Source organism: Condylura cristata, unplaced genomic scaffold (genome assembly GCF_000260355.1).
Source record: "Condylura cristata isolate star-nosed mole 26May11 unplaced genomic scaffold, ConCri1.0 scaffold00041, whole genome shotgun sequence".
NCBI lineage: Eukaryota > Metazoa > Chordata > Mammalia > Eulipotyphla > Talpidae > Condylura > Condylura cristata.
The window spans coordinates 6,560,171-6,571,209 of record NW_004567142.1 but is presented as its reverse complement, the minus strand read 5'-3'; the positions used below and the strand labels follow the sequence as shown (position 1 = coordinate 6,571,209).

The 11,039-nt window shown below is 55.5% G+C and overlaps 1 protein-coding gene across 1 annotated transcript in view; it reads right to left on the bottom strand.

Moving 5' to 3' along the window:
- CACNG6 (calcium channel, voltage-dependent, gamma subunit 6) overlaps nt 1–10,300 on the bottom strand; it is a 10,888-nt gene extending 588 nt beyond the window's left edge. The window contains exons 1-3 of the mRNA XM_004694306.1: nt 9,973–10,300; nt 6,047–6,121; nt 4,111–4,248 (exon numbers count right to left, since the gene is read on the bottom strand). Coding sequence (XP_004694363.1) covers nt 4,111–4,248; nt 6,047–6,121; nt 9,973–10,300 — 541 coding nt within the window. The remainder of the gene's footprint in view (nt 1–4,110; nt 4,249–6,046; nt 6,122–9,972) is intronic.
- Nucleotides 10,301–11,039: the final 739 nt, after the last annotated feature.

The following is an 11,039-nucleotide window of genomic DNA, read 5'->3' as shown; positions in this document are numbered from 1 at the left end:
AGAGCGGGGCGGAGGGGGGAAGGAGGACCCAGGCAGAGCCAGAAAAGCAGCAGGGCCGGCGGGAGGCGGCAGATGAGGGCGCTGGACACAGACAGGGCGGCGAAGACTACGCCAGTGAGAGCGCTCCAAGGCACAAAGTGGACACCTAAAAGTGGCCACGATGGCCAACTTCGCGGCGTCATTTTAAGCCATGACGTTTAAAACAATGATGCTTAGCAAACTTGGGGATCAAAAGGCACCAACACAAGGCGGCCTGCGAGAGGCTAGAGCACGACGGTGGGACCAAGCCGAGCGGAGCCAGGCAGCCGTGACTCTCTTGGGAGGTGACATTTGATCACAGACTCACACAACAGGAAGAAATGAGGCTTAGGAAGGTCTGGCGGAAGGACATTCCAGGCCAAGGCTTGGCTGTGAGGGGGAGATGAGCTTGGAGAGACCAAGAACAGCGCACAAGCCGCCGTGCTCGACCCCACGGAGCCAGCGCTACGAAACGAAAGCTCACGGCAGCCGGGGACCAGGCCGGGGAGACCCAGAGCGCGTTCACCCCAGCGTGCGGAGACCCTTGGAGGCCTCGACCTGAGGCGAGCCGGAGTGATGTGTGATCGAAAGGTGGAGAATTCGCCACAGGTAGGAGCAGAAGCAGAGAGGAGACTGCGGAAGCCTCTCGGGGTTCTGGCAGGGGCTTGCCGGAGCCGCGGTGCGCAGAGAGCAGAGAGCGCTCAGAGCACATGGCGAGGCTGCCTGGGCGCTGAGGGCTTGAGTCTCAGGGCTATGCAGTTGCAGCCCGGGTCATCCTGGCCAGGGAGCTGACCCACAGGGTGCAGCAGCCCTCCCGGTCTCTCCTGCCAGTCCCCTTATCAACCGCCTAGGGGATCCGCCTGTTCTGCTCCCCACTCGGCCTCTGGGGAGTCCTCTCACGGCCACCTCCTGCATGTCTGGCCTGTCCCCTCGCTCCTATATGCGTAAAGAAACAAGTCTTTTTGTAAGGGCCCCGTGCAATCTGGCCCCTGCCTCAACCAACCTCTCAAACAGCTACTCGCGATCTACAGCAACGCAGAGTGGGGCTTCTTTTAGGCCTTCAGATTGACCACCAGCAGGCTCTACACCTCTATCAGGTCTCCAGCCTCAAGCTCCTTTATTTAAAGAATTTATCCCAGATGATGGTAATTGGTTTTTTTTAAGATTTTATATATTTATGCACACAGAAATGGGGTACAGGCTAGAGGTGCAGGGGCCGCGAGAGGATTCACCAGAAACAGGGTGCGGAGCAGAACAGGTCGACAAAGTACAATGCTGAGGGGGCAGCGGGAGAGACCGGAGAGGTCTGCTGCGCCCTGGGGTCAGCTCCGGGGCGGGGATGGAACTCAGGCTGGGGCGGCCATGGCTTGGCTTAGCTTCACAGCGCAGCGTTCTAACCCGCTACACCCCCAGGGAGGGCCAATGACGGTGATTATTAACACATAATCATTTACATAGCATTGTTCGTTTAATTTCTATCTCCCCCACTAGATTACAAATCCTTGGGACCAGAAATCTGCCTGTCCTCTTACTGCTAAAACAAAACACAACATTCTTCTCTTTTTTTTCTCTCTCTCTCGGTCTCACACACAAACAAATACATACAAACACACACACACACACACACACACAATATAAAACCTTATCATATTTCTTTAACTAGGGTAGAAACAAAAACGCAGCCTACCCCAGTTCCTGATACCCAATATAAGCATAGTAATTATGGACCAAATCCACCCCTCACTTTCTTTGATGGTATAATTGGCTGAACATTTTCATGTGTGAGACTTGCAAAACACACTTTTACATCCACACTTTCATGGAATCCCCAAGAATAACTCAGGCATGAATTCAATAACACCAGCACCAAATTCTCACCAAGCTATAAAATCCATGTGAACAGGGACCATCTTTATCTTATCCATCAGTCTATCCCAGTGGTGCCTGGCATAGATCCTCCATTAAGTAAATATTAAAGGCAAACTTGCTGGATAAGTGGATGGATGACAGATGGACAGATGGAGGGGAGAGAGAGGGAAGGGGACGGAGGGTGCTTGATAAACGGACACGTGAGTGAGTGAATTCACGGGTATGAGAAGACCTAAGCCCAGAGAAAGCAAAAGACTCATCCAAGACCACAGAGTTCTGCAGACGCTGGGGCCCAAGCCTCCTGTCAATCAATGTCCACCCCGACACCAGCATCCACCGGACGCCATCTGAGTCACGCTGACTTCGTGACAGGGCCTCCCATTCACCAACCGCTTTCGATTTTGGTTGCTCAGGCTCTGGCATTCTAAATTTTCCCTTCTCAGGGAAACCCTCTCTTAAATGCTCTCATTACACACAAACAAGTCTACACCCCTCATAAACTTTACTGCAGTTTACATTATGGGATTAGCGTTTATATCATCTCTAAGTCCACGACTAGATGATAACCTCCAGAGGGCAGGCGCCTCTTTGCCTTGACACACGCATCATGTCACCTACACACGTCCACGCGTCGAGCGCAACGTGTCTGGAGAATCAGGACATGAAGCAAACTAGTGAGGGGGCGAATGAGACGAGAGAACGGCTGAATCTTCCCCATATCTAGGAAGATCTCGAAGGTGACAGTGAGGAGAATGAGATCGTCGCTGCGCCCATGCCCGTGTGCCTGAACACTCACTGTGTCTCCCCGAACTCGTCTCGTCCCGGCTTGCGCCTCACGACACCCCGCGCGGCTGTGCAAGGCTCGCCCCGCTCTGTGCCCCCAAACTTGTCAAGTCTCTCGCTGCGTCCCCACGAGCCGCCACCACCGCCACCGCCAACGTGCTGCCGCACCTCCGATACGGCCACAGCCACTGCGCCACTGCGCCACAAGCCATGACCAAGCGACCATTCAGCCCTCCAGGGCCAGCTGAAATGCCCGTTTGAAGGGCTTCTTGACAGCCCGACCATCACTCTGTAGCTCCTTGTATGCGCCACGGGAACTCATCACAGTAAGTTGAGTTATTATATCTGCAGTCACCGAGAACCACCTACTTCTGCCAGAATTTAGACTTGTGAAGGCAGATACAGTATCATTTATCTTTTTTTTCTAGTTAGAAATTTAACAATCTTATGCCCTATTACTGCCATTTTGTGGCCTCATTTAGGATCCATTTGTCTAATTGAAAAAGGTTTATGGTGTACTTTCTAATTTTTTTTTTTTTTGGTCTTATTGATCTTATATTTACAACCCTTAGCACAATTCCCGGAACATAGTAGCGGCTCAATAAATACATGAAAGGAGAAATAAGAGTAGCCTAAAGAATGAAAGAACTTTCTATCTACCTTAGGAAACATTTGATCCAGCGAGAATTCTATTTCACAAGGTCAGTAATTTCTTAGACCCGCGACTTTAAGAATCTCAGTTCTTGCAGACCCAGGCCCAAGTCTAAAGGGCTGTTTGGAGATTCTCTAAATCCCAGCAACCATAGTGCTTATAATACTGGCGCACGTCAGACTTCTGTAGCCCCTGAGAGTCTTCCCACTCTCAGCAAGCACGAGGGCTTAGAGACACTACCTCCCATAGTGGAACATAGCTTGGAGATCCCACCTCTCAGCATGCATCAGTGCTTGGAGACACTGTTCCCACAGTGCAACAGTGCAGAAGCTCCCACTTCCCAGCATGCAATACTACTTGGAGGCCCTGCCTCACAGCATGGAAAGAGCCTGGACATGCCCCCTCTCAGTATGCAGCATCCCTTATAGAGAGTGGTCTGAAACAATGTTGGGAGACTTCCAGTTCCTAGTCAACAGGAATTTGGAATTTTCCCATCTCTGAGTCTAATACAACACTGGGCTGCTGCAACCCCCAGCAAGCAACAGTCTTTGGAGGGCGTTTCTCCCAGCATGCAACAGTCTTTGGAGGGCGTTTCTCCCAGCATGCAACAGTCTTTGGAGGGCGTTTCTCCCAGCATGCAACAGTCTTTGGAGGTCGTTTCTCCCAGCATGCAACAGTCTTTGGAGGTCACACCTCCCAGCATGCAACAGTCTTTGGAGGTCACACCTCCCAGCATGCAACAGTCCCCCAGCATGGAGTTTCCTCATCTCCAACCTCTCAATTCTCACCTGAGAGGCCAAAGCAGGCGGCTCCTATTCGGAGGAGGAACTCTGCACCTTTGCTAAGCACCATGATGATACAAAGGCACCCCAGGGCCAGGACCGCCAGGCCAAGGACTGCTATCACCGCAGCTGCCAGGTTCACCTCTAGGAGGAAGACAAAGGGGAGGAGACAATTTGAAACGCAGGGAATGCAGCGACTCCTCGGAGGAACCCAGAATTGGGGAGAAGGGAGATTCAGAACTAGAGAGAAAATTTCCAGTTCAGTATTTTGCTTTATGTTGATGAAGGTGCTAAGACTCAGAGAGAGTCAGTTATTTACCTAAGATCACAGAACGAAGAGAACAGAGCCAGGATTGAGCGGAGCCAGGGACTATCTATGATCTGGCTGCTGTTCCCTTACTGGTGAGGAAACTGAGGCAGTGGGGTGTGGGAGAGACAACTGAGAAGGTAAAATGTTACTATGGAATGGTCCGAGTTGGAATTCTTGCTGGCTACTTCCTAGATGGAAGATTGGGATAAAGTCACTGAACTCTCTGAGCCTCAGTTTCCTCATAAAAAAAAACACGATCAAAAATGCTGTCTGGCTGGGCTCTTGCGGGCACCAGAGAACACAATGAAATGCCCCATGACTTGCTGGTGCTCACGTGCACAAATACAAGAGAGAGAGGAATGGTGGAAAGAATCACTTTGTGGAGGACCTACTGTGGGCCAGCATCACACTGTGTGTCTCAGCTGCATCAGGCACTAGTGGGGAAGGGATGTCCTGAATGAAGTCTGCGGATACAGGTTTTGTGGACTCCACCCTCTACTCCAGTTATCGAAACTGCAGCTCCACCCCACTCCAGTCACTGAGAGGACCGCTCCCAGCATTACCAAGGGGATGGCTGCGCGGACTCACGGGCGGAGCTAAGCAGCCATTTTGGGACTCTTGGGGATGTGTGTGAAGGAGTCATGTTGGGCTCTCTCTCTCCCTTGGCCTCTCGCTGGTGTGTGGTCGCTTGGCTCTTGATGAGCTTCAGTGTGTTACTGGGGTTCCAAGTCAGCAGAACTGGTAGGAGGCTCTAGCTAACTTGTCGCTCTTTCCCTGGGTTGTCCCTTTTCTTTCCCCTTCGTAAATAAACCCATTATTGACCTTTGTGTGTGTCTGCAGTCCAACTGAATCTTCAGCGTGTGGGTGAGGCCCCACAGACAGGCAGCCCAGTCCTCATTGGGCTGCCCTTAACACTCCCGGAGCTAGGTAATATTCATGACACGAACACAGTCATGTTACTGGCAGAGATGTCGAAGTGCTAGGCGTCAGGCTGTGGTCTGACTAGACAAGGTAAAGTCTGAAGAACTGCGTTGCCAAATCGGGTAGGCAATGTCCCGTGTGGCCTTTTGATTTTAAATGGATTTGAAATAAACCGTGCAAAGCCCAGTTTCTCAGTCACACCAGCCCTGCTTAGCAGCCAGGGGGAACCAGGGGCTACCATATTGGCCAGCACCAGCAGAAACATTCCTGTTTCCACAGAAAGTCCCCCGGGAGAACACCACTGTGGAGACACCGTCATTCTGGTGTGAATCCTGCCTCTGCCCCGCCACTGCCTGCAGAAAGAAGTGGATGTCTGCTTTCTCTTCAGGAAGATTACGGCGAAGCCCCAAGCCCTGGGGCTTGTGCACGAAATGCCTAGTGCCGCCTCAGCCTGCGGCAGATGCACATTTGCGAGATGTCAGGGTACAAGCCACAAACAGCTGTGACTTGCCCACGTGGGCAAAGGCTGAGCTGGTGTGGCAGCCTCAGGCCCCGGCGCTGGAGAATCCCACCACACCCAAGAAGGGGCCCTGCGGGACAGGGGAGCTGAGCCCATCTTGAGGCAAAGCAGTGGCCGCGCCATCAACAAGGCCTCTGGCGTGGCCAGCGTGTCGCCCACCCCCACAGCATCACGGAATGGAAATTTCTCACCTTTCTTTGTGGTTCTTTGGAAGATGCGTGCATTCTCCCCCTTGGTGAAGAATTTAAAATAGGTGCAGTTTGCTTCTGTGGGAACAGGAGAGAGGGGGGGAGAGGTGAAGACATGGAGGGGTTTAGTGCAAGCGCAGGCCTGGGCCTTTAATGTGGCATACATCAGACTGAAAAATTGCCGTTAGCATCCCCAATATGCAGGAGAGAACAATGGCATCCCAGAAGTAAAAACCACCCTGTGGCATAGCTCTCCAGAAGCTGGGGTTCCCGTCCAGGGTTTTCAGATCCAGATCTGTGACTTTGGGCTCTGCGTCTTACTCTATAAAATGAGATCAGAGTCTCTTTACTGGCTCCCTCAGGTGGGACTGCTGAGAGTCAAGTGGGATTAGAAATAAAAATTGCTTTATTCAACAAAGGACACGGAGATACGGAAAGCTGAGCTAACAGACTGGGAGAGATGCTCATCTCAGAAAGGGACCTGTTTGCAACACACAAAGGACTCCGAGGGGTGAATAGGAAACGACAAGCAGCCCCGCTGAAGAACGGGCAGAGGACGTGGACAGTGGATTCACAGAAGAACAAGCCGGGTGACTCCCAAGGACAAAGAGGGGCGAGCCTCCTCACCAGGGACCACAGAACCAGCGATTCTGGAGGGCAGGCTGCTGCCTCAGGCCAGTGAGATGGGCAGATACTAAAAGGGTAATGCCAAGGTTGGAAGGTCAGAGGAAACAGCTGGGCGCGCTGGACCTAGTCTTTCTGGACAACACTTGGCCATGCTTCATGGCATGAAGAATAACCCAACCTTCTCACTTCTGCACACATGACCGGCGCGGGCAGGACATATACGTGGACATCCTGTGTGCAATTACAAGGAGCCAGATCAACCTGGGGTCCACCTCTAGGAGAACGGAGAAGTAGAGGTGGAGGAAGCTCCCTGTGCAATCTTCGAGGTATATGGGGAACGCGAACAAGAAGTACAAAGCACTGTGGAGAGAGCTGAAAAACAGTGGGGGGCGGGGAGCGGAATTAAACCAAAACAAGGCGGAAACTGGATAGCAAGGTGTCCGTTATGCAAATGCACACACTCACTGGGGCCCTCCCTGGGAGCAAGCTGGAGCACAGCAGGATCAAGCTATCGCCAGCCCCTGCATCATGAGTTCGATCCCCGGCCAGGGAGTGACCCACAGGGTGCGACAGACTCCCATCCCCCACGGCCCCCTCAGCAGCGGATGTCAGTCAACCCACCTGTTCTGCTCCCCACTCTGTCTCTGGGGAATCCTCTCACCACCACCCCCCACACCTCTGGCCTGTCCCCCAGTTCTTGTATGCATAAATGAATCTTTCTTTAAAATGAAAACGTGCATTAAATAATACTACCAACTTTCCATACTAAAATCCACATCCAGAGATATCTATCAGGAGCATTCAAGAGATGAGTTAGAAAGGAATGAAAAAAGGAAGAATATAAAATAAGGCACAAGAAGGATCTTGCCAAGCGGGTAATGACTTTGTCACATAATCTGAAGGGTGTGATCCACCAGCTTTGTGTGCTTGACATCCAAGAAACACTAAACTGAAAGAAAAAAAGGCTCTTTTTCTACTGTGCTTCAAAGCCAGAACTCCCTCAGAATTCTAGTCCCACTTTCTCGCCGATTCCACAGATGGGGAACTGAGGCACGGAGGGAGGAGAGGGTTAGGAAAGAACGCGAAAGACACAGGAGAGGCAAAGCAGCCTGGGGAGTTGGAAGGAACTTTCCATAGGGAGGAGCACGCGGGCGGAGTCAGGTGGAGCCGAGGGCCGAGGGGCCCAGGCAGGTGAGGAGTGTGCAGCCCAGAGGAAGGAAGAAGGGCTGGAAATGCCCCAGCAGCATGGGGGTCAGTCCTGCAGCAGCAGCCCTGAGGAAGGCAGCGTGCAGCGAGCCGAACGGGTGCTTCTGCGTGGTTGGGGTGGGCGCTGGTCTTCACCACTAGGGGAATGCGAAGTCCCATCTCTCTGGGAGGCAAGTAACAGACACGCCATTTGGTTACTGAGACTTGTAGGACGCCCCAACTCTGACCTTGGAGGTATCACCCTCTTGCAGCCTTCTGGGCCGTGGGCTGAGGGGCTATTTCCGAGGAGGGAAAGTGGTAAGTTGTGTCCTCTGAGGGGTGGGGGCGGGATGACCGTCATGGTCCTGTAAAGAGGTTGAAATCTTTCAGACCAAAAAGGGATCCCCGACATACGCGGTGAGGTGGGGTGGTGAAGCCTCTCCAGGGCAGCGGGTATCTGGGAGCTACCTGGGAGCTAGTGGGAGGCGGTGGCATTGCTAAGAACTGGTGCCAGGGTTCAAGCCCCCGTGGCCACCCTGGGGGCACGGGCTGAGTCACCTGTGCTCAGGCCTCACTTTCTCCGCTGGATAACAGGGTGGCGACTACTCAGGGCTGGGGAGAGGAGCGCAGTCCACGTGCGTCCTCAGACCAGCTCCTGGGCTCCCGGCGCACCTAGCAGTTTATCGCAGGCCTCCCACTCTGCACAAGGTCGGGCATGTCCTGCCCGAGCTGCTGAGGCTGAGCACGAGCCCTCTGCAGAAGGCGGGTGTGCAGGTGGTCACAGAGGGCCCTGAGAGGGTGGCCCCTCGGAACACGGGTGCGCAGCTTCGCACTTTGCCCTCCAGGGCTGGGGCATCTCGCTTCGGAGCCTGTGGTTGTAAAACAGATGGAGGAGGGACACTCTGCGGAGCCCAGAGGGACAGGAGACACTGGCGGGTGGGTGAGCAAAACTCGTTGGCTGTCCTCTGACACGCCCTGCTGGCGATGCGCCATGGGCATCTGTATGCGCCCTGACGGGGTGTCGGGGAAACGAGAGGCAACTCCCTGGCATGGCTGGGTGTCACTCTGTTGGAGCGAGGAGTCTGGAGGTGTCTGGAAGGGATGAGAAGGGCTGGAGGGCCCGGCATGGGTGTTTAGAAGTTAGAAGAGAGAGAAAGAAGAACATTTCCCGGGAGGCCTGAGGACGGTCGGGGTGCTGGGAGGTAGTCAGTGCGGAATCTGCCTGGCGGAACCAGTAGGTGGGACAAGACAGAACAAGAGTCTACTCGGGGTGGGCGGCAAGGCGGTCTGTCTCCCCGAGGCCTGCAGGAAGGAGTGCACCAGCTCGGGAGCCCAGCCTGCCGCCCTAGGGCGCCGGCTGTCTCGGGGAGGCGGGCGTTTCCGGGGGACGCAGCTGTCAAGGCGCAGCGGTGTCTGGAGCCGCAGGCTGGGTCTGCGGGCACAAGCTATCTGTGGGGGCAGATCGCAAGATTTCTCTAGCGATACAGACTCTTTTGGGGGTGCAGGCTGTGCCAAGGGTCAGGGGTTGATGACCCGGGGGCACAGGCTGGCCTGGGGTATAGGTCGGTTTGGGGGAGCAAAGGGATTCAGGCTGGCCTGGCAGTATAAGTGGTCTCTGGTCAGAGACCTGGCCGGAATATAAAATGAGGCACGAGCTGATCTAGAAGTACAGGGTTAAATAGGGGTACAGGTTGGTTTGGGGGAACAGACTCGTCTAAGGTTATAGACTGGCGTGGGGGATAGGCTGACTTGGAGACAGAGGTTAATTGGGAGAACAAGCTGGTCTGGGGGAGCAGGCTGGCCCAGGGGTGCCGGCTGGTCTTTGGACTGAGGAGTACAGGGTGATTTGGGGGTACACGATGGTTTTAGCTCACAGCTTGGTTTGGGGACACACGCTTTCTCTCCAGTCCCTCCCCAGCCACGCCCCCACCCCCTCCCTGCACCGCCCCGGTTGTAAGCGGGGGCAGAAACTTTCCTGGGGAGCAGTGGGCTTTTGTGCGCACCCCCTCAGGCCAGGGCTCACCCTGAGGGTGCCCTTTCTCCCCGAGTTTTCTCGGCACGGCCCTTCTGGCTGCGGCTGGCCCTGGGCACGCGCACGGGGCGACGGGGCCTCTCACCTCCGGGCAGCTCCGCGGGACCGCAGGTGTCTCTGCCGGCGGCCACGTCCGCCAGCCACAGGCGCTTGGTGCAAACCTTCCACAGCCCCAGGTGCGCGGCGTCACAGACGGCGCTGCTGTTGCCCTTGAACGTGTTGAACTCCACCCAGAACTCGGTGCCCACGGCCAGCACGGCCAGCGTGGCGCCCACCGAGGTGAGCAGCAGCCCCAGCTTGATCCTGCCCTCGCGCTCCGGCGTCAGCCCGGACCTGGGCCCCTGCGCGCGCCGCCGGCTCGCCGCTCCGCGCCGCCGCTCCTCCTCTTGCATGAAGAAGTTAGACCACATCATCCTGGCACTGGCGCCGACGGCTCGGGACTGCCAGGCGGAGCTGAGCGGGCCCTGGGGCGGGGGCGGAGGGACCCGGGCCTCTAGGGGGTGAGGGGCTCAGTCGCCACCCGCTGATGACTGATGACGAAGGAGAATCTGAATCTGCCTGGAACCTCAAGGGAGGGTGTCGCGCCTGACACTGGTCTTTAGAAGAGAAAAACAATCTAGACCCTCTGACCTGAGACCCCGTAAGGGTCCCAGGATCCCTATGAGGGCTTGGGGTACCCACAGAAACCAGCAAGGAAAAGGAGACCCCGAGGAAAAGCAAGCTGCTCCCACCCAGAGGGCGGGGACCTGCCTGCCGAGCAGGGGCCCTGAGGTCCCCACCGGGAGGGGTCCCCAAACAGAAGCTGGGCTTTCTGGGGAGGAGCTGAACACCCCTCGGGAGTCGGGCTGCCCAGGAAGGGGAGCTGAGCCCTGTGCTGTGAGCCGAGATGCTGCTGACTTCTGGGCTCCGGGTGCAGGGTGGGAGGAGGGGGCGTTGGGCCCTGCCGGCTGGGAAGAACTAGTCTCCAGAGGAGATCCCACGGGGGTGGGCAGGTCCTCGGGGCCCGAGAGTGGCTGTGGGCTCCCCTGACATTCCCAGCGGCAGAGGACAGTCTGGCTGCAGTGCTGGGGTTCAAGAAAAGGAGGCCGGGCTCTGCCTGGCCTTGCAGAGAAGAGAGCAGAGGCTGCCGGGGCTGAGCAAGTGGGAGCCAGC